The sequence below is a fragment of the Tympanuchus pallidicinctus genome, unplaced genomic scaffold (genome assembly GCF_026119805.1).
Source record: "Tympanuchus pallidicinctus isolate F22 unplaced genomic scaffold, pur_lepc_1.0 scaffold9, whole genome shotgun sequence".
NCBI lineage: Eukaryota > Metazoa > Chordata > Aves > Galliformes > Phasianidae > Tympanuchus > Tympanuchus pallidicinctus.
In genome coordinates, this window is record NW_026294813.1 from 1,455,573 (window position 1) to 1,479,756 (window position 24,184).

The 24,184-nt window shown below is 37.8% G+C and overlaps 1 protein-coding gene across 1 annotated transcript in view; it reads left to right on the forward strand.

The window, feature by feature from the left end:
• Positions 1–23,705, forward strand: part of JMY (junction mediating and regulatory protein, p53 cofactor) — a 66,063-nt gene extending 42,358 nt beyond the window's left edge. The window contains exons 6-11 of the mRNA XM_052670189.1: positions 1,580–1,767; positions 8,069–8,155; positions 10,607–10,702; positions 11,917–12,469; positions 14,745–15,055; positions 18,399–23,705. Coding sequence (XP_052526149.1) covers positions 1,580–1,767; positions 8,069–8,155; positions 10,607–10,702; positions 11,917–12,469; positions 14,745–15,052 — 1,232 coding nt within the window. The 3' untranslated portion in view covers positions 15,053–15,055; positions 18,399–23,705. The remainder of the gene's footprint in view (positions 1–1,579; positions 1,768–8,068; positions 8,156–10,606; positions 10,703–11,916; positions 12,470–14,744; positions 15,056–18,398) is intronic.
• The last annotated feature ends 479 nt before the right edge of the window (positions 23,706–24,184 follow it).

Sequence of the window (24,184 nt, forward strand, 5' to 3'; positions counted from 1 at the left end):
TGTGAATTTATTATGTTAGAATTTTAGAAAGGTTCTTATCCTATCTGTACAAACTAGCTATATATCTTTATAAGATGGATTTGTGGTGGATGCATTGGCATCTCCAGAGAATGAGTTGGCTGGTTACTGTTTTGGATGAGAGGGTGTTAACAGTTGGAAATCACATGGATTGTATCTGAAGGTGAAAAATTCTTTTATTTTAAGTATTTGTGTCATTAAAATGTTTAAGTCCTGAACAGATGTTATAACATTTTTGGAAGTTCTAATGTTTTTTACAGAAATGCTTTGGGATTTTTGATGGGTGTTGCTTTTTTTCTTCTTTCCAAACAGTAAAACAATATGTAACATGTTGACCTCAGTGGGAACTGACATCAAAAGAGTTTCAGGATGGATATTAGGAAAAAGGTTCTTTACCAGAGCCACTGGGATAGGTTCCCCAGCAGCCCCAAACTGCCAGAGTTCAACAGGCATTTGGACAGTTCTCTCAGGCACAGGGTTTAAATTTTGGGTTGTCTCTGTGTGAAGCTGTATTTGGATTCTTGTGGGTCCTTTCCAATTCAGGGTATTCTGTGATTCTGTGTTTTCTGTCTTGTACATTTGACAGTTTTGCAGCTCATCTGTTAGGGTTTCATTTGTAAATAGCTATCCTTAACTCTTAATGAAATCTCATTTTAAAGCAAGTGAATTCTTCCATTTTATAAGTGTGTATGGAAATACAATAGGTTTTAGCCATAGTTCTTGTTTTTACTCACTATTTCAAAGTGAGTTCTAACGATTTAACAACTTTATGTCTGGATGAAATTCTGTATAAACTGTGCACTACACTAAAGACTTGAATAGGTCTGATATCTATTGTTGTTTTTTTCTGATAGTATCCATATCCTGCTGACTCAATATCAACATTATGTAATAAAAATTTTGGTTGCAGCAGAGACCTTATGCACAATTGATTGAACTAACAACCACTTTTGAAATTGATGGTGTTCTGAAGAAGACCCTGTCCTCTTTCCCATATTATCTAAGGGCAGAAGTAGGTGGAATCTGTGATCTTCCTAAGATGTAGCTGATGAAGGAGGAATCATAGAATCATAGAATTGCACAGGTTTCCCACTGCTGCCACTATGCACAGTGTCTGGAAGGCTAGAAGCATCCTGAGAGGATTTTCGGCAATGTGTTGTCTAACTTCCCTTGTGGGTTGTGGCAGAAGAATCTCATGCTTAAAGATTTCAGTAAGAATCTATACGTTCTGAACTTTGTAGTGTAGACCAGGGGATATTATTGTACGATGTAGGTCCCTTGTATTAAGTGATCCAAAGGCATTCATGGGCACTGTGATCAAGTTTGTTTACAGTCAGAAGTGCCACATTTTCAGTAACATTTGTTCTTTAATGTTTGAGCTTACCTGAATGACAACCATCTAACCTTCTGCATTTTTTTTTATCATCTTCTGAAATGACTGTAGTATTCTTATGCATTAAATCTTGCAACACAGGATGGCATTGTCTTGTAACAAAGCAAACTGTTGACCAAAAACACACTGTTGATTGTACTTTTTTTATTGCTGATGTTTTTAAAACAGAGAAGAGAGATGAAGTGGTATATTATGACACTTACGAAAGTATGGAAGCAATGCTTGAAAAAGAAGATCCGGCATCATCTGTACACTTACAGAAAGAGGAGCTGCAAAAGTTGCAGCAAAAAATCCGCCAGCTGGAAGCCAGGCGTGGACGTATTTCAGCCAAGAAAGCCTACCTCAGAAATAAAAAGGTACTAATAAATTGCAAATTTCTGTCATTATTAGCAAACTTAATAGAACTTCAAAATTATATTTCAAAAGATTGCATTATATTAAATTAAACTTCCACATCTCTGAAATTCTGTGGATTATAGTTACTATATGTTAAAAGTTGTTTTAAAATATAATTAGACAAACAAGTATATATAATAAAATTGATATTTTAAGGTAATTCAATTTGGCTTTAAAGAACCCTTGAATGACAGGGAAGAGAGCAAATAAAATAATTTCTATTCACTTATCAAATCACTTGCATGTGGAGATTCCAGAATGATTTTGCAGAGAGCAGATTTATGTCTTGATTTATATTTTGCAGAAGAAAATCTTCAGGGATGTTTTCTGATTCATGAGTTATTTTTCTCTTACTTCTGTCCTTTTAAGGCAAAGCAGCTACACATGTAATCCAGTATACATTCTTAATTTATAAAACTAGGTTTGCTATTATGAATTAATCGGCTCAGTTTCATTTTTTAATGTTTCGTGGTTGAAATATTGTGTTGAAAGTGTTTTTCATGCAGCAAAGATTTTAATGTGCTATGTCAAATGTAGATAAATACATTCATTCCTTTTTCCAGTATGACTTGTTCATTGTTCCCTAACAGTTGACACTTAGATCAATATGCATTAATAATGAGATAATTTAATGAATAGATAAAATTTTTTTTAGAACAATGTAATACTTGTTAAAAGTATTAAGTAATTGGGGTTTAACAAGTAATACTTCGTAGTGTTTCCACATCTTCTTGTATATTCTCAAAATATACAGAAGTCCTAGCTGAGATCCCATTTTAAATGAGGATCTTTATATTTTGTGTTTTATATGATTAACAATATATGGTGATGAGTGATTAAGGAAGCACAGAAAATCATTCTCTGACATCAGATTTTATTTTTCAGGGGAAGTTGTTCCGGTCTTGTCTGTTAATGAGATAATATAGCAACAGATAATGAACTACTATGTATAGAATAACATGTAAATAAAAATTTCTTTGACTGTAGTCATTTTTATTTTTTTTTTCAGAAATTTTCTTTATGTATGCAGTTGGTTTTTTTTGACTGTCAAATATTTTTAAGACATCTTTACTTAGAAACTTCTCCTAGAGATCTGTTAGAGACCTTATTCAGTTGTACTTCCGAATATTGAGCCAGAATTTTTAAAATTTTTGGTTTCACTGAGCTCAGTGCAATTTCACTGTTCTGATATTTTATTATTGTGAAGATAAGCTCTGTACTCATTTCCTTACACAAAATCTATTTGCGTTTATTAAGCAATCATCTCCTGAAGTTCCTTTGTCTTGGTGACAGTTATACAAGAAAAAGCACTCAGTATTTTTCTTGTTTCTTTAAAGCGTGTTATGAATCGTTCATGGAAGATCTGTCTATTGTTATCCCAGTCTACCCCCTGCTGGCTGCACAGTAGTATTAATTAAGTTACAGTATGAAACAAATATCTGTTTAATTATAGAGCTAGATTTCTAGCAGTGTTATGGTAATAAAGATAATCTAGAAGGTGTCTAGAAAAATTATTTGGAAAACAGAGAAATGAATAGAATTATTTGACATCCAGTAAAAGTGCTTCTTATCCTGAGCAGCTAAGAGAAGGAACCTATTGAAGTTATTTGGACCATTCTTATAGTGCACACTTTCACCTATCAATCTTCACATTCTGCTATGTCCATTTAATAGGAGATTTTTACTGTTTCACAAGCAGTGAGGTTAAAGCACAGCCCATGCCTAAGCAGATGTATGCAGTAACGGTTAATGTAAGTTTATTGGTATGCTTTAAAAATATTATAACTATTATGTTTGAATGGCATAACCACATAGAAATCTTAAAATATGCTTTCTGCACATACTGAGTTTTCTAAATGAGAAGATAATTTTTTAACTGCGACGTTCAGTATGAAAGTAAAATTCACTGGAACTAGCTATGTACAACACTAACACAGATTTCTTTTCACTGTATTACAAATCACTAGTTTTGAATGTGTTAACTTATCCGGTGATAAAAGTTAAATGGTTAATCAGTTCTCTTTTTCTGTCTTTTGAACAGAACTGCAGAAATTGGTCAGATGATTAAAAAAAAACAGTACTCTAGATACTTTCTGAAGTTTGCATGGTTGGTTAGCATCTTTGATGAAGCATGGCTCTCTAACTGATCATAATGCCCCCACTAAAGTTTTAAATAGGATTATGTCACATATGTGCCAGGCTGTATTCCTAATTAAGAATCATACAATCTTTATAGCTGGAATAATCTTTTCCTTTATAAAAGGGTATGAGGTTATTGATTTATGTTCAACTTGTCATCCACCATAATCATACAGTTCATTTTCTTTTATATTTCCACCTCACTTTTGTTTTTTTCCATCATCCTTTGCTTGTGGAAGGTTAATCTTGTCCATGTAGAACATCACATTTATGAAATTGCAGCCTTTCTTTGTTAAGAACATTTTGGTAATTAAGATGATTCAGAGTTCTACTACTGTGCTGTGACATGTTTTCGGCCCCTCCTAGTTGTTGTGGGGTTTTTCTTGGTATTATTTCAAGTCATGCAGAACTAATTATATTAAAGTAGGTCATTTCTTTATTAATATGAAATCAGCACCAAGGATGTTTTTGTCCACCTTTTCCTCTTTCTTTACGTGGTTAAAATATGTTTCACTATTGCTCTTATTCAGAAAGATTGAAATATTGATGCTAAACAAAAAATTTCAGGAAAGTGAGGCCTCAGTTATGAGAATATGTTCCTGTAATTTACATACTGAGGTACTGTTCTTTTTTCAATTTTCAATACTGTATCATTTTTCAATATTCTTGCCAACATGCAGAAAACCCCAAGAAATAAAATGTGATCATCTTCACAGAATTATAGAAAGCCATAGGTTAGAAGGGACCTCAAAGAGTGGTGCGGTTGATATGGTGGAAGGAAGGGATGCCATTCAGAGGGACCTCGACAGGCTGGAGGGCTGGGCTCGGGTGAACCTAATGAGGTTCAACACGGCAAAGTGCAAGGTTTTGCATTTGAAGAACCCCAGGCACCCGTACAGGCTGGGAGGAGTGGTCCTTGAGAGCAGCTCGGCAGAGAAGGACCTCGGGGTCCTGATGGATGAGAGACTGAACATGAGCCAGCAGTGCGCTCTGGCAGCTCGAAAGGCAAATGGGATCCTGGGCTCCATCAGGAGAGGGGTGGTCAGTAGGGAGAGGGAGGTGATTGTCCCTCTCTACTCGGCTCTTGTGAGGCCCCATCTGGAGTACTGTGTCCAGGTGTGGAGCCCTCAGTACAAGAAAGACATGGAGATCTTGGAAAGAGTCCAGAAGAGGGCGACTAAGATGATCAGGGGGCTGGAGCACCTCCCCTGTGAGGACAGGCTGAGGGAGTTGGGCTTGTTCAGCCTGGAGAAGAGAAGGCTGCGGGGTGACCTCATTGCAGCCTATCAATACCTGAAGGGAACCTACACCCAGGAGGGGAGTAAACTCTTCAAAAGGGCTGACAATAGCAGGACTAGGGGAAAGGGATCCAAGTTGAGGGAGGGAAGATTTAGGTTGGATGTTAGGGGGAAGTTCTTCACAAGGAGAGTAGTTAGGCCCTGTAACGGGCTGCCCAGGGAGGTTGTGGATGCCCCGTCCTTGGACGTGTTCAAGGCCAGGTTGGACGGGGTCCTGGGCAACCTGATCTGAATGTGTATGTTTGGTGGCCCTGCTAGGCAGGGGGGTTGGAACTACATGATCCTTTAGGTCCCTTCCAACCCAGGTGATTCTGTGATTCTCTGTGATTATCTAGTTTGAACCACAGTGCCATTCACAGGGTTGCAAGCCACCAGATCTGGTGAGGTCTCATCTGGAGTACTGCGTCCAGTTCTGGGCTCCCCAGTACGAAAAAGACAGGGATCTCTTGCAAAGAGTCCAGCGGAGGGCCACAAAGATGGTGAAGGGCCTGGAGCATCTCTCCTATGAAGAAAGGCTGAGTGAACTGGGTCTGCTCAGCTTGGAGAAAAGAAGACTGAGAGGGGACCTCATCCAGGTCTATAAATATCTGAGGTGTGGGGGGCAGAATGGCGAGGCCGGACTGTTTTCAGTGGTGAGTGAAGACAGGACAAGGGGAAACGGCCGGAAACTGCAGCATAGGAAGTTCTGCACCAATGTGCGCAAGAACTTCTTTACAGTGAGGTGACGGAGCACTGGAACAGGCTGCCCAGGGAGGTGGTGGAGTCTCCCTGCCTGGATGCCTACCTGTGCGACCTGCTGTAGGGAACCTGCTTTGGCAGGGGGGTTGGACTCGATGATCTCTGGAGCTCCTTTCCAACCCCTACAATTCTGTGATTCTGTGAGATCAGGCTGCCTGGGTTCATACTGCACCTGGGCTTGAACTCCTCCAGGGATGATTGGGCATTCATAGCTTCTCTGGGCAGCCTGTGCCAGTGCTTCACCAGCCCCTGAGTAAAGAATTTCCACCTCTTTCAGTTTAAAACCATTCCCCTTGTAAAAAGGAGACTGTGTGAAAAGTCTATCTCCTTTTTGTCTTAGTTCCCCTTCCAGTAAGTGGATGGCCTCAATGAAGTCTCTTGGGAGACCTCTTGTCCAAGCTGAAAAAGGTCAGCGCCCTCAGCCTTTCTTGTAGGAGAGGTGCTCCACCCCTCTGATCATCTTAGTGGCCTCCTCTGGACTGCTCCAAGGGCTTCACATCTGCTTTATGCTGGGGGCTCTAAGCCTGGACGCAGCACCGCAGGTGGGGTCTCACTAGGGCAGTGTAGAGAGGGACAGTCTTCTCCCACTCCTGGCTGGCCATCTCTTTTTTGGTGCACTCCTGGATACCGTTGACCTGTCTGGGCTGCGAGAGCACACTGCTGGCATAATTCCAACTTCTCATCTTCCAGGATCTCCAAATCCTCCTTTGTAAGTGTAGTTCTATCTGTGCTTGGCTTTTCTAATTCCATCACTGCACGTCTGAACAGCATCCTTGTATTCCTCCCAAACCACCCATTTCTGCTTCCTGTACATGTCCTTCTTATCCCTCAGTTTCTTGCTCAGCCATGTCCATTTCCTACCTCCTCTGCCTGACTGCTTGTGCTGGGAGACAGAGAACTCTTGTGGTTTCAGAAAGTTTTCCTAAGAGAACTGCCTGCGCTGTTCTGTTCCTGTGTCACTAACAACAGTTTCCAGATCTCATTGACATTGAACAATTTGTTAAACATTCAGGATTTTTCTCTCCTGAAGTTCAAGGTCCTGGCTCTGCTCTTTGCCAGGCCTATAATCCCTAAGATTGTGAACTTGACCAGGCAGGCCATGTTCACTACAGCCCAAGTGCCTGCTGCCCTAAACTCTTTAATGAGCTCATCTGCATTGATGAGCACCTGGTCCATTCACTGCTGGTTGGTCTGTCCAACACGTGGGTCAGGAAGTTTCCTCCACGCACTTCAGGAGTCTCCTGGAATGCCTGCATCGTCCATCGTCCTGTTTCCCCAGCAGACATCTGGGTGGTTGAAATCCCCCATCAAGATGAGAGCCTGAGTGCAATGCCGTTTGTTAGAAGAAGGCCTTGTCATTGGGCTCCCCTTAGTCAGGCAACTTTAGATACCTCAACTACCTGATGTCCTATATTGGTCTGTCTCATTCTCCGAAGGTATTCAAACCCCTGGTCACTTTCCTGTGTAACCTGCTCTAGCAAACTTAGTTTAGCAAGAGGATTAGACTAACTGAACTCCACAGGCCCCACCCAGCCTCTGTGATTCAGTGATACTGTGTCAATGCTTGCTTTTAAACCATGTATTATAGATACTAACTTGGTGTAATAAATGAACCTGTTTGTATGTATGTAAAATTTACCAATGTTATTATAGTTTGTGGTTGCAAATTGTTTATGTAAAGATGAACTCACTCTTGTAAATGGGAAGCTGCCTCATTCCAGAAACAGAAATACGTGATTTATTCAAGAGTTAGTTATTACCCACTTACACAAATCATGGCATTGCACAAAAGTTTTGTGAAGTATTTAACTGATCAGCATTTCTTGCCACTTATTTACTCATTCTGTAGAAGAGACTTTTCAAGCAGCAGTTGTGTATTCTTTTGAAAGCTTAAAATAATGGGCTTGGCTTTGTTTCTCTTGATTTTGTTTACATTATAAGGTTTGACTGTAAGATAAAGCAACTTTTTTAATTTGGTTGTAATTTCTATTTTTTCAATTCTTAGTGCTGTTTGCTAAATATTACAGTATAAACTGAACACTTTTGAAAATTCACATTTTATAGACATCATCTTGTGTCTCTACAGGAGATTTGTATTGCAAAGCATAATGAAAAGATCCAGCAGCATCACCAGAGTGAAGAGGAGTACAAAATGCACCACACTGTTCAGCTAGTAAGTTTGAGCTTTCTGCTGTTCAGCAGGCATTTAGATGATAATTTCCATTGCTCGATATACATTCATTAGTAGAATATCAAATCAGATGTCTATTTCATATTATGCTGGTAAGGAAGAACATATAGCTCTATTAGGATGACACTGAATCCAATCAGATAAAAAAATTCACAGTCTAAATGATTACTGCTAGAGTTAGACTGCATGCAGAATTTCTGACGTATTTCTGAATCTTGCTCCACATTTCTCTCTGTATTCTTGTAACACAGAATAGGCTACTTAGTCCAACTGTTGTGTTGTACATAACAGACTTTTTTAAAGACTATTCGAACTATAGGCGAGGTCTTTAATGCTGTTGTAATATCCGTATTTAATAAAGATCACTGACAAAGATGTGTTGAAGTCTAAAGCCTTTTAATTCAGACTTCAGTTAGATTATTAAAAATGATTCTCAGTTATCCTTCTACATTTTTAACACTGATACATTTATCCAGGAAGTCAGCTGCATAATTTATATTATGAAAAGACTACGCTTACCAGAATACTCTTTCAGGAGCTTGGAAGAATACGTATTTTATTTTATTTCTTAAAATAAAGCAAATAATTCTCCTATCTTGATTACAGTCCATTTATCACTCTTAAATATAAAAGGCTTGATGGCATGGTCAGCAGGTTGAGGGAGGTGGTCCTGCTCTTCTACTTTGCACTAGTGAGATCTCCCCTGACTACCAAATCCAGGTGGAGTCCTCATTACAGGAGAGGCATGAGTCTGCTGTGTGTCCAGAAGAAAAAACAGTTCAAGGGATGGAACACGTCCCTTGTGAGTATGAGCTGGGAGACCTGGGGCTGATCAGCCTGGAGAAGAGAAGGCTCCAAGGAGACCTGATAGTGGACTTTTGGCATCTAAAGCTGTTGGCTTTAAAAAAGGAGACAGATTCTTCAGTGGTGCATTTTGTGATAGGTCAAGTGGAAAAAGTTTTAAATTAAAAGAGGAGAGATTTAGATTGGGTATGAAGAAGAAACTTGTAACAGTAAGGATGGTGAGACACTGGAGCAGGTTGTCCAGAGAGGTGGTAGAAGCCCTGTCCTTGGAGTCATTCAGAGTCAGGCTGAATGGGGCTCTGAGCAACATAATGTAGCTGTAAGTGATCCTGTTCATTGCAGGGGGTTTGGACTAGATGACCTTTAAAGGCCCCTTCCAACTCAACAGGTTCCATGATCCTGTGATTTTCTTGTCTGTTAAATACTAAGGGCTTTTTTATTATTTATTTCAAGGGTTTGCTAACTTAGATTATAAAGACATGCCCTAACCTGACTGAGAAATATCCACTATTGTTGCAAAATAGGTTTTTATGCAGACACAAACACACTCTCTGGTTATTTAAAACATAGGTGTGGTGGTAGAACTGTACTTTCTTCTTGCTTTAATCTTCTCTTTGTACTCTTGTAATTTCTTTTCCACCTTACTCAATTATTTTCTTTTATTGCTTTCTTCTTTTTCTGTCTCCTGTTTTAACAATTTTCTATGCATGTTCTCCTCTCCAATGCATCTACCAATACATATCTCATTAGAAAATACAGGAGCTGGCTCTTGGAAAGGACAACTAGCTAAATAATGAAAGTGGCAGCTAGTCTGACTCTGCCTTTTTGTTGATTGAATAAGGATAAAAGTTCATGAAGGCGATAACCTTAACTTTTAACAATATCTATCAGCTTTTTTTTTGTTATATTTGATGCCGTAAGTCTTTTAAGAATTAAGGCCGCCATTATTGCTTATAAGGTTTTTCTTTGTAGCCCTTTGTTCTGTGACATCTTCTTCTTCTTCTGTACTTACACCAACGAGTGACTTTTGCCGTTTGATACTGAGTATCAATTTTGAATAAATTTGACTGCAGTGTTTTGTTTCAAAGAATAAATAACTGAAAGAAAGTGGTTAACTAGTTAATAGAAAGGGATCCAAATGTGTGTTTCTTCTAAGATCCCCAAACAACAAAAAAATATTACTGTCTTAGCTGTGAGGAAGAGCTTCAAACCTTTTCTTAAAAAAGATTATAGAAAGTCAAGCTAGATTAAATATGTCACTTCGAGATAATAAAATCCAAAACTTTAGTTTAATATTCTTGTTAAATATGCTTTTTATCTAATCTTTCAAGGCAAAAACTTCCAGTCCCAGTGTTCCAGTTCCACACTGAAATCTTTTTACCAAGCCTTGCATTTTGTCACAGTTACAAAATAGGAAATCTGCTCTGTTATTTGAGGGGATAGCAAAGTTTTGAAATTCTCAAATATGTTTATTTGAAAAATAGAACATTAAATAATTCATTACAGTTATTAGAAGAGTTATTTAAATGCAGTATTTTTATGATTAAAACATATGATTAAACATATGTTTAACATATGGTTAAACATAGCTTTAGATGTAACATTTATGTTTTCCATGTATGTTCTCAGAAGAGAGATCAGCTACAAGATGAAGAGGAAAAAAAGAGCTCCTGGGTTAGTCAGGAACGACAGAAAACACTGGACAGACTTCGCACATTTAAACAGGTAACAGAAGACTTGTTCAACTTTCATGCTTTTTTTTTTTCTTTTTTCTTTTTGTCAAAAGGAATTTTCAGTCCTCCCCAGACCAGACTATACTATTTCTATACTATTTGTTAATTTTTTCTACTGTGTAATTAATTACTCTTTGGAAAATTTATCATGAATTATGGCACTGGTAGTAGCAAATCTCTCTCATTGTTATGTTATCAGTGCCATAATAAGCTTCTGTTGTACATCTACACATTGTGGCAAGACATTTAACAGGCTTTCTTAGAAATGTAATCCAAATGGTATTTCCTGCAAGGAGCATTGCCATCTGATAAAGCTTCACCACCACTGACTTCAAAACATCTGTCAATACCTGTCCCTTTCCGTTACAGTGTTAGTGTCATGTAATCAATAGAAGATTGCATAAAAGGTAGAGAACAAGGAGAGGGATTAAGATGCATTAAAATGAAGATTGTATTAATTGGTAGACTATAAAAATAGACATGAGAAAGTTATTGGAAAACTGTCTTCCTCTGCAGTACGCTCTTGATATCCTTGTTTTTTGCAAGGCTTTTTAATAATATGCATTCTGTAAATTAAAGCAAATTTACTTATGTTAACCAGCACTTCATAATGACCTGACACAATGTCACAATTTTTGAAAAATATTTTATACCTTGCTTTCAAAACCAGTTTATACTCTTGTGAAAAAATGTCCATGGATGAATCAAATTTGAAAAGACATATTGAGAAAATAAATTCAAGAACTAAATTTAAAAACAGTGGAAATTTTCAGAATGTTTGATATCTATTAAAGGTAACTTTTTGAATGGTGTGATTCACATCTAAAGTCAGTGTTTTAGGCTGGAGAGGACTTTTTTGTGGGGAGAGCTTTAACCAGCTTCAGGGAAGAGAAGCAAGAAGGAATTATCAATTTTCAGAAAAAAACACTTCTGAATGTACTTAGTGAAATCCTAATTCTAACTTGTGTATCCCTAGACCGGTCGTGTATAATTTATGGCTTAACTAAGAATTGAAATTAGAAAAATGGATTATGTGTGCATAAAGGTTTTCATATATTTGCTTTGGTTTTATGCGTAGAGCAAAATGAATGAAAACAATAGTTGAATTCTACTGGTTGGAAAAGTGAGCTCTAATGACAAGCATTCAGTATCTAAAATAGTCTTTTATATATGCTTACCTAACTGTAATTAACTTTTATACTCCAGCGGTACCCTGGCCAAGTAATACTTAAATCAACCAGACTACGACTGGCTCATGCAAGAAGAAAATGTGCAGCCAGCTCAGCACCCTCTGTAGATCAGCCTCAATCTTTGCCAGCAACCATACAAATCCAAGAGAAAAGTGAAGAGGTGGAATTGGAAAATGCAGTTCAGCCTTTGCAAGTGCAGGAATCCACGAGCTCGGAACAACTTCAGGATATCTCGTTACCTCCCAGCAGTGTTACGTCTGAATCGCCTCAAGTTAGTCCTGCTCCACTCACCAATACTGAGCTACAAACAGAGACTGTTAGTGTAGTACCACTTCCACCCCCTTTGCCTCCACCACCTCTGCCTCCACCTCCACCTCTGCCCTCCAAGGAAGATACCACCAAATCCTTGGAGAAAAGCGGCAGCTTTGTCAAACGCCAGAGTGAAGAGAAGGGAGTCCAGCACTCTTCCAGTGTCCCAGCAGCATATCTGTTTGACAGCAGTCAACTAGTCAGTGCCAAGAAGAAGCTTAAGAAGACAGGTGATCTTGAGGGTTTACAGAGAAGGAGAGGTAACGTTTGCATTCTTCTGCATTTAACTGCAGTGTACATCCTTTCCTCTGCTGTACTGAGCAGAGGAATATATAGGGAAGTCTGTGCTGTGATTTAGGTATAATCATTAATGACTTGAAGAATGTTGGCAACTGTTGGCAAACAAATTGTAGGATCCTTATGACAGCATATTACATGTATGTTGAATTAAACAGAAAACAACTTGTGAAACTGATTATCTGATACACTATATCAAATCAGCTAGAAGTTGCCTTAAAGAACTCTTTCTTTTCTTGCTTGCAGCTAGCTTCACCTGAGGGTGCAATGTTGTGGGGTTTTTTGTTTTTTGTTTTTTTCAAAACAGAATTTGACAAATTTTAAGATCTAATAAAACAACTATTGTCTTGGGACATAGGAAACCTTGAGAATGTTTTCTTCAAGGTTTCTTGAAATTTTCATAGAAAAATCCACAACTCCTTAAATCATCTTGAGAGCCGAGTAAGAATATACACATTTAACTACAGTTGAGAATTAAATTTATAATAAATCAACCAAGCATGTGACTTCATTAGAAACTTCATCGGTAAGTAAGTAGGACTCAGGGCTGAGTTGGTGGATTTGTTACAACTTCACTGAGTAATTGCTATCTGCTTTTATCTTTATATCGTATAAAAAATGGGGAGGTGGCAGCCACATTTGAACAGAAAAATTTTTAAATAAAATGTGCTGTATTAGAGTGGGGTCTTTTTATGAAAATTGGATATAGAATTTTCAAAAGCACTGAACTATTGTGCTGAATGTTGTTGAGGAACAGTACCTGAGGTGGGCCTTGATTTGCAGTACCGTAACATGACTTTTCATTAGAATTCTATTTGGGTGTGTTACAACTGCAGGAAACATTCCTCAGTTGACGATTTTCCTCATGCATATAGAATTTGAGCTGTTTGTGCCTATCAGGCAGAAACAAGAGTGTTTCTCTTTAGTGCTCCTTAACTGATTGAATTATCTTGAAACAGCTGAATAGTTACAGATTCTTAAGATGTTATGAGTCTAGTCATAAGTATAGTGTCTTAAGTTCATTATAAATACTGATGCTCTATTTTCATATGTTTTCTAATACTGCTTTGTTTCCATTCATATAAAACATATATTGTAAGTGCAACTTTATATACATCATAAAATGACAAATAGAAAATCAAATACTCTTTAAGAGTGTCATGAATGTTAGCAGCTGTACACTACCTGCTACTCTGTGGATTTCAAAAGAAAGATGTTCCAAATCTCTGTGCAGCTTCAGTGACGTCAGCCTACAACAGATGAGTGCCTAACAGTCTTTGCTTTCTCCTTCAAATATGCAATCCTTTATCTTCTGTCTTTTCCTCACATATTTTCCAGTTGAGCCATTAGTGATCTGGGCAAGGTCCACTCGTAAATACAAAGGAGGTTTTAGAAAGGAAAGAGTTAGAGCTGGATATTCATCTGTTGATTGATATGTGCTAGTGTTTGCTAACTAGTTTGTACTGTTTATTGTATCACGTTCTCTACATAGAAGTCCTACCTACTTGTAGCTCTTAAGAGAGCCAAAGCCCAATTTTTATTTCTGCAAAGAATTAGCTTCAGATTGATTGTAAAGAAAGGATGTGTGATAAAGTGTATACTCTTAATTATGAAGGAAAGTAATTTGTACAGGCACGTTGCAACTAGGTGCTTGTACGTTTCTTAATCCAAAGGAGGAGGGAAATGCACCCTGTGGCTGTACTGCTTCCCTCACTTGTATGCATTAGTACTTACACAGTAGGTAAAATTGGCCACAGAATGTAAGCGCAGAAAATGTAGATTCTCCTCTGTGCGTGCATCCCTGTTGCTGAACAGTCCAGTACCTGTTCACTACATAAGTTTCCAAGTCAAGAAATACAAAGTAATGTGCACTTTCATTATGTCTTACTCATTGCAGATATTTTGATTTTCCTGACTTGTAATAGGAAAGCCATCTTCAATAAATTTTTCTACTTACCTATTACAAAATTTGTTCATTTCAGAAGTTATAAACTAGTATAAACTAGTATAATCTAGTATAATCTAGTTTTGATCTAGTAACAGGAAAGATAAATTTGGAAGCTAATACAAAAATGGAGCTGCAGAATGATGAAATTGAAACTGCAGTCTCCTTTATACTTATACTGTCAGATAATAACTTTAATTGCATATGGCTGCTTTTGATTGTGTAGGAAATGTAAATAGCCACTGAATAAATTTAGTAAAAATGGTACTGAAGGTATTTTGATTTTACTGCAGTGAGTTCCCCGATGGATGAAGTGCTGGCTTCTTTGAAGCGTGGGAGCTTTCACTTAAGAAAAGTGGAGCAGAGAAGTCTCCCTCCTTTTCCTGATGAAGATGATAGCAATAACATCCTGGCGCAGATCAGGAAAGGGGTGAAACTGAAGAAAGTGCAGAAAGACGTGTTGAGAGAATCCTTTACAATTCTGCCTGATACTGACCCTCTGACAAGGAGCATCCATGAAGCGTTACGACGAATTAAAGAAGCATCACCTGAATCAGAGGATGAAGAGGAGAGTTTGCCTTGCACAGACTGGGAAAATTAACGTGTAATTAAATCAATTTAAAATACACACATATTTCTTCAACACTTTTTTATAACAACAGCTGCTAAGCTTCAGGTCATGCGTTGTAGGATACGTAGTATGAAAGTGACTAAACTGTGTGATGTCCAGTGTGAGAAAATATGCACACAGAAATTTAGTATCACTGACTTTTTTAAGCAAATTAGGGTTTCTATTAAGTAAAAGTTTTTTGAGACAACATCTTAGTCTATTATTGTTCTAATACTTTTGCTGAATAGTGACAGGACAGCTGCTATAAAAATCCTTGTTTCATTTAGGAAATTTGAAGGGAGTGTTTGCAACTTTTAAGTAGCAAAGCAAAAGCAGCACAATCACTCTTGGCCATATGCTATTATTATTTTCTAATTACTTCTGGCCTTGTAAAAAATGTAGGATCTACCACTTCCAACTGAATAGCTCCAAGTCAAGGATCATAGATTTGACTGCTGAGCACACTGAAATCTCATTGGCTACTCTGTGTGACTCTTTGATAGCTTGGTTTCAATCTGTGAACACTCTGAATTTCTAGACTATAAGCAGTAAATATACACACACATAAAAAATACAATTTATACTTCTTCTCCTTACAGAAATCCCGTGAACTTACTTAATACGAAGCTACAGTGCCTGATAGTACTTATCTTAGGCTTCAACAGATGAAGTTATATAGAACTAAACAGGGATTGGCATTAGATTCTAAAATTAAGGCTGTATTAGTCTTATTTTTTTTATTACAACAGCAGCATACAACACTGGTCTTCTGTGGTGGTTCCTTTCTGTTACTGACATGTGGTTGAGCTGTCTGAATAGAGACAGTCTGAATAAAAGGTCCCCCTAAATTTATTTGTGATTATTTAGAATCTGGAGAGAAGAGAGATGACAACCTCTGAACAAAAATTATAAATCTGTTTAAAAATCAAAGGCTATTTCAAGAGTAGGTAAATGTTTCTTATCCTTGCAACACAGCTAGCAGGATAACCTTTTTTGATGCTTTCCATCAAGCAGTTCTGTGCTGGTTAGTTTTTGTCAGTTGTCACTCTTCAGCTACAGTAAAGTGCTACAGCTGTTTAAAGTGTGTTGGTGGTATAGTGCATCACCTGCTGAACTGCACATTGATATGCTATTTTCAAATAACTATATTTAAAACTTTCAGAAAGGAAAGTAAATTTTGCATTTATTTCCCCATGGAAGATGTCAGGGAGAAGTTCTTTGCTATGAGAATGGTGAGGTACTGACACAGGCTGACCAGAGATGCTGTGGATGCTCCATCCCTGGAGGTGTTCAAGGCCAGATTGGATGGGGCCCTGGGCAGCCTGGTCAAGTATTAGGTATAGAGGTTGGTGGCCCTGCATGTGGCGGGGGGTTGGAGATTCATGATCCTTGAGATCCCTTCCAACCTGGGCCATTTTGTGATTCTATGGACAAGTATAATAAACTCTTGCTGAAACTGAAAGTTCATTCATATTATTTTGCATTCTGAAAACTCTCACAGACCGTTAGAAAGCAAGTCATAGGTGTAAGAAAAGGCTTGCTTTGGAATTGGCTTGATTTTCTCAGTGCAGTTATTTTCTTCGTTTCCCAGATCACTTAGCAAGAGTATTATTTAACACTAAAGAGCATTTATATATATATATATATACACACACACAGACACATATTTGAAGTCACTTCTGGATTTATACATGTATGCATCCAGAAGTGACTTTGAATGTTCTTGATCCAATTGCTGGACTCCCTAAACACTTTCCATTGAAACTGCATCCTTACAGAAGTCTTACAAGTACATTGTTGTACTATATAAATCAACATTTTTCTTGTTACCTTTTACAGCCCTCTAGATGCATTTCAGAGTGTTGATTGAAAATCGCTGCTATGCAGTACCTGTAGTGCACCAATTCACGTCACCTTTTAAAGCAGTACTGAACTGAAGTATCCTGTCAGTTTGCAGCTGTGGCCATTTCCCATTTTAAGGATGCACTTCAGACAAACATTGAGATCCTGTGAAATCAGTTGAACCTAAAGCAGGGTGCAGTGAGTGTGTACTACTTGGAGTTTTTCACCCATCCAGAACCTGCTTTCTCTTACTAGTGTCTTACTCTATTAAGAAAACAATCCTTTTCTCATGAGATGAGACTTAGATTTCATTGAAGAATGGTTGTGCAAACTTGCTAACAGAGCAGAAATTAAAAACTGGCCCATGCTATCAAAATATGTGAAATAATCTGCTAGAACAGAAAGACTGAAACAAAGTCATGTTGAAATTCAGCAGAATAAATACTTTTTCCATAGGTGAGTGCTTGAACATATAGCCTGGTTACAGAAGTGTAGTAGAGAAGAAAAAGAACTCAAAGAATAGTATTTTGTTTTTACTACCATAAGTTACTGTTGATATCAGTTTGATACTATGCTTTATTAAAAAAGAATTGATATACTGATTTTCATCTGTAAGATCTGCATATCCAAAGCCAGTTGCATAGGAATATTAGATTCAAAACAGTTTTACAAAAGAATTTTGTCAGCTGCATTTCAAATTTTGCTTAGTATGCATGCATCCTTATAGACTAAATGTAATGTGATTATTTGCCTTAAGAATAGAAGCTAAATCTATATGTTTATCAGATGCCAAAAAGTGTCTTAGAATATGCATAGTAGATGAAAAAATATTATTGTACACCAATTTTCTTAATTAGTGACGTTTGAAGACAATCATAATTAATTTCTGCGGGAGACGTAGCCATATCTTGTATTAGGTACTGTGTGAGTTAAATTCTGTCTAAAACTGTGATTCCCCTTTTTTAAGAGCAGTGGCTTTCACACCTCACTCTAAGCCACATACAGTAATGCTGAGGCATTCCATGTATCTGAGGTACAGCTGAACAAGCAGCGTAAAGATGCAATGGATTCTGTGTGGGGAAAAAATGGAACAAGATTTTTATTTATCAGAAGTATCTCAAGCTTTTATAGTACACAGGTGGCCATGCTACATTCAGAGTACTGTAAGCAGTTGCAAAGTGTGGGTTTCTGGGAATGATGGACAGAGTAACTGGATGAAGAAGTCATCTGTTCTCTACAGCCTTTTAATCCAGGGCTTCTCCAAGCTCAGATCGGTGTTCAATGCAAAAATACCAGAAGGAAAAGGAGACTTTGTTATACTGTGTGTTAAGGTATCATTAGCTTGGGAGCAATGTTGCCCTGGGAACAGAGAATCGGGGCTTTTTCTAGACACGTACCAGATTTGCATGTTGGACTTGCCTAATGTGTTGATAAGAGGACTTGTAAAGCTCTTTAGCTTTTCAGATGTTCCTTTTTTTTTTTTTTTCCCGAACAGGTGATATACAGCCCTTGAAGTGAGACAAGAAATCCCAGTTGAAGATCACTTTTCCTCTTCATTTTGAAAATTCAGAGCCAGCAGTTTTGACCATCAGTTCCACAGGCGGCTTTCTTTCACAAAGAAATAGTGTTTCTTTGGGCAAATGATTCAGCATCTGGAAAAAATGGCTTGAAATGTAAATTTTTCAGGTCCCTTTTTTCATTAATTGTTCTAAAAATTTTGGTTTGAGTAGAAAGTTAAGTTGTTTTGACGTGCATTTTATATAATCAAGAATGCCTGACTCTTCAGCACTTTCATATCTGTGTTAGTAGTGTGTGGCCAGTTAAGTGGAGAGAGCATTTTGAGCTGGGAGAATACTTGCTGTTAAAGGAACTAGTGATCTGGCTGAAACAACAGAGCAGATATAAAATCTACCCTTCACAGCACTGAATATATCATCTGCTTGAAAACCAGCTAAGTAGGTCCTCGCAGGAAAGCTAGCAGTGATGTTACAGAAAGAGCAGAATTCCGTGTTGCACTGCAGTAGCTGAAATTCAGTAATGTGCAACTATTACTTTTTTCTTCTTAGTTTGAAGAAGTGTTTGTCAGTATGAAAAACAGTAAGTGACTACAGCATAATGAGAAATAGGAGCTGACTTCAGTACATATTTAAGAATGTGTTTCCAGCAAGGTACATTTATAGCAAGACATACTGGCAGCACCTTTTTAGAAGATCATTTGTAATCTTAAACTTTTCTAACATAGACATTTTCATGCTTTTTTAAAATAATATTCAGCTGTGTTTAACCAAGTATACTTTATCATTTGTTGTAAGAAGCAATATTTTGTAATTTCATACTTAAAATTATTTTTGTTTGGTTTTAAAGGTTTTATTTGAATACTGTTTGCAGCCTTCTTTTAAAAAGATCAAAGCACTTAAGCGTAATTGACACTTCAGTTTTGAAAATATGCTTCTCTTGCTTTTTGTTTTAGTTATTCTCTTCAATGGCTGCAGAAGTATTTGTATTTTATACCCAAAGGCCTGCTGGCTGAAAAAAAAAAAAAAAGGTTTCCTTTTGTTAATGACTTTTTGTTTTAAAAGGAAAAAAGTTACAACTTCCTCTGCAGTGAATGCTTAGAATTAATCCTAAGCTTCGTGGCTGATGGCTGCAGACAGCTGCACTGAGAACGTGTGTCACTAGGGTAAGAGGTATCAGGAGAGAGAGAATCTTGGAACATCCAGAAGCTCCATGTGATATTACATTCAGCCTGTTAAAATGTTAAGGAAGCTAAATTCTCACCAGCATTTTATGTTTATCGATGTGACTTACTCTGCGTTGAAAGTCTGCGGTCTGTGTCCCTGTGTAGTACGTCCCATTCACCATTCCTCTTGTAAAATAACCAAGTATTATGGGGATAGTGTTTTTTTAGAGTGGAGTTATGCTTTGCTGCTGTCATACAACAGAACACGTACTGTGTCACTGTTCCTGACAGGAGATTGCATGTGTTCCTATTTTGTAAATAGGAACAGAAGCACACTCCTTAGTAACAGGTTATGTGCAGGAACCTCAGAGGTCAGACCATTCAGCTGTTCTGCTTTGGCTGTCCTGAAATTAAAACTCAATTGGACATCTCAGAAGGATGTCACAGTACCCTTGCTATTGACAGGCATTTTCTTAACCTTGTTGCCTTATTTACAGTAAGTGAACAGCCATTCTTAAAGCACCCATGAGTAGTGTAATTTCAGAGTGTGTTGATTTTTGCTGCATGTATTAGTGGTCAGATTATATGCTTCTCTCCTGAGATCAGTTCTATGGCATACTTGATACTGACTTTCCAAGAACCTAAAGCTGCAAGGCATATTTTCCTTAAATTGCTTTTCTGAATTCAGTTAATGATGTGGTTGTAAGCAAACACTGTGCTCATGCAACAATAACAGTGATTTCAAAGTTAATCATTAGATGTGGCCTGTACTGTGAGTGGTGCATTTTTACTCTGCGTTTATCATCACTTCCAGTCACACTGCGCTTTGAAACTGAGTTAATCAAATTTTTGACCACAGCACAAAGCAGAATTTGTTGCAGAATGGTAATTCAGGTTATACAGTTCATCTGAATCTTAGCACTGTATAAATAGTGGTGATTGAGCAACTATGTCGGGTTTTGCTATTTTCCAGCTTACATTTTCATTCCTTACAGTATGCTTATGGGACTCTAGCAAAATTTGAGGTCAAGAGAAAATATCATAATTCTAAAATATAGGTACAGTGGTCCCTTTGCACAGAGTTTGTGTCTACGGTTTATGGTTGTGTTGTGATAAATATAGGTAGCTCAGTGCTTTACTGCAGATTTCAGATTTATTTGCCATGTGGTCTGTCAACTTTGCCTTGAATGTGTGCATGATTGAGAAAAATTACTGTCCTTAATCTGGTTTATATTTAGTTGAAATCTTAGGTTTCCTGTAATAGCTTAGTTTATAGAAATGGATTTCTCATGGGAGCAAGTGTTTTATGTGCACACAAAGAGTAGTTGTTGTGCTGAGCATAGCAGCTTATATCAGTTCAGAACGGCCATCTTCCAGATGGAATGAAAATGGCATTTTCCTTCACATACTGCTGAAAAAAAGAAAACCAAAAAACAGAAAACCACCAAATCCTAGGTTTTAATCTTAAACAAGTCACTAGATGTCACAATTTCACATCCCTACTGTGATACAGAAATTGTGCTTACGTAGTGTGCAAACTAATGCATCAGTCTTCCATCCTTCTCTGCAACGTGACAGTTTGCAGTGGGGGTGGGAGCAGCAAACAGGGAGAGCGTGGTCACAAGAACCTTACAGAACTTCTGACAATCCTGCAGATTTGGCTCTTTCATAGCTGATAGAAGCTCTAACGAATGTGTTGGTCCTTGAGAAACCATGGCAAGCATCACTACAGGAAAATCATTTAGACGTGTGCAAGGAAGGAGAACCTCCATGAAAAAGGCCTTTCTACGTATCACTGATGTTTTTCCTTTCTGGCTGGACTTCACTGTGGTGATTGCATCCATCTGTTGCTTGTTTATCTTAAGCAGTCTGTCAACTCTCATGCTTTTTCCATCTTTAGGAACTTGCTTTCATGGTTGTGGTTAAAATTGTTTTAAATGGTATGACTGATCCGTCGTGGTAAGGAGTTGGAGGTATGTTTATTGTGCAAATGCTTTTCTAAGGACTGAAGCATCTGTGAGTGAGAACAAGAAATGAAAAACGAAACTTGTAGGTAACCAAAACATCGGACAAACAGGAAGCCTTTCATCAGAAACTGCATCTGCATCAACGTGAATTTCATCCTCTCATTCACAGAGGTCCCAGATCCCTTAAAAACGACCAATATATTCTTAGTGCGTTCGCTTTCTTTTCACGTTGTAGTTACCTTGCTTAAGCATCACTTCTAAGGTTTTCTAAAAAAAATCTGACAGTCTGCGTCCTAAACCAGGCATCTGTAAAATAACTTAGTGTTATTATATATTGTGGTTTTTTTGTGGCTGCATTGGGGATAGAACTCAACTTCACTATGTTATTTGTAAAGAATCATTTTGATATATAAGCACTATATTCTGTAATGTCTAATATTAAGTAATGACAGATGTGTTGTTGAAATGCAACTTACTGAGAGGAGGAAGCAGAAACTGTCATTGGTCAATGTTCCCCTCACTTGTTTGTTGCACTGAACTTCAAGGGTGTAATTTGTAAATCAATTTTCTTCTCATGTGTAATCAGATTTTATTTTCATTTTAATGCTTATGTAATTTACTTACCTGTGTATATTTCTGGTAATGATTCCATAAGCATGGACAGTATACTGTTATGTTTAGCACTACAGAATTAACGTTAAGAACAAACAAAGCTTATTGCTAAGGAGCAAACGGAGCACCTTACTGGGAGAGCGCACTGCGATTGTAGTGCTGTGGGGCTGACAGACAGGAGGTCGTTCCAGACTTGACTGCAAATTGCTCTTCAGTGTAGTAAGCACATTGACACACTGCTGCCAGTGCTGTAAGAAGCCCAGCAGTGGCTGTTTTTAACCTATAAATATACTGTAATTTAAAATTTTCCTATAAAATGAGTTTATATTTAATTGCTGCCTAATACATGTACTTAAAATTAGGATTTTTAGCAGGGCTGAGGGTGGGTGGGCATGCCGGTGTATTTCTGGGCTGTTGTATATACGTTTCTTTGCACTTCCCATTCAGTTTAACTGTTAACCCAAACCCAGCTCTGACTGTGACATTTATGGACTTTATTGTGATGGAGGTCCACCTTCTGTGGCCCCGAGCTTCAGCATTTGACAGAAAAGGTCTTTCCATTCAAATGTGAATACCCTGATGTACCTCTAACGTGGAAATGACCAGGCAATGAATTTTACTCTGCTGAATTCAAGATGACTGTAGAGTATTATTTAAAGCCAGTATCTGAAGCTGTTAACCAGCATTTGGAAAGAGTCAGAGGGACGATTGCCTTTTGTGAGTGCAGCCCTAACTCTGCAGCGCTGTCACTGCAGAGATTGTTACCTGTTCCGTACTGTTCTGCCTTAGGTGGCTTTGACTTTCAGATCCTTTCAGGAGCACTTTTGATTTCTGAGTTGCGGAACAGGTGTTGGGGATCAGGGACACTCACTCAACATCTTCCAGTGTGTTACTGTGCTTGCTGTATGTGTTGGATTTAGTCTTACGTATTTACAGATACATCATCATGAGATTAAAGGAATTCAGATGACTGCAGATTGTCTCGCATGAATGACATCAGTAAAGGTTAATGATGTTAACTTCTTCTTTTAAAACCTGTTGAATAAATGAGAAATAATCAAAACCAGTTTGCCATTCACTAGCTTTGTGCAATATTACTGGCAGAATTGAACACTAGTGTTTGGCAGTAAGGAAGTCCTTTAACACCGTTGTATTCAAAGAAGACATATTAAATGCGTATTTTATTGTAAACAACTCTGCAGACTTGCTATACCTAAAAATGCTCAAGGCTATGAAGTATTAGGCAACAAGTATCTCCTAAAATAAAAAAGGTAAACTAAGCAAACATTTCCAGCAATACCTAAAAACTAAAAACACTGTAACTGTATGCCTTTTGCTCTCTTTTTCTTTAGTGCAGTTTCCCTGCCATGCAAGTTTATTGCTGTGTATTTCATGTTTTTAGTATCGTGACTCAGAAGTTTAAACCTGTACACCAAGTACTGAGCTCACCTTCTTGTACATGCGATGTAACATCATACTCACAGTTTTGGTGCTTAAAAATGATTCCTTTTTTCTTTATTAAAGGATATTTATTTGACCACTGTTTCATTTGAGTACATAGCGATGTTGAAAATATAAAAACAGTGCAGTTTGGTTCCTACCAAAAAATGTTCATCCATTGTTAAGTTTCTGTTGCTACTCTTTCAGTTCCTCAAACTGCCCAACTGCCACTAATGGCAGGTAGTGAGGCCTGAGCTGAACTGCTGCAGGGAATAATTGTACCCGTGTAGAATCTTTCTAAACTGCTGCATAAATAAATCAGGTATTGTGGGAGAACCTTGCTCTTCAGTAGTGCAGGGTAATTGAGCTTAAGTGCAAACAGAAAACTAGTTACCATCACTTAATGAAAAGACAAAAAATCTGTACGAAATGAGCAGATGTTTAAATTCAGGAGCACGGATTGCTCAGATCCATTGCTACACTCCTGCACCTGAGCTCACCAGTGGCAATGCCGTTGTGCAGGGGCAGAGTGGCCTCCAGCTGTGCTACATATAGAAAGGCAAGGGGGTGGTGTGGTGGGAG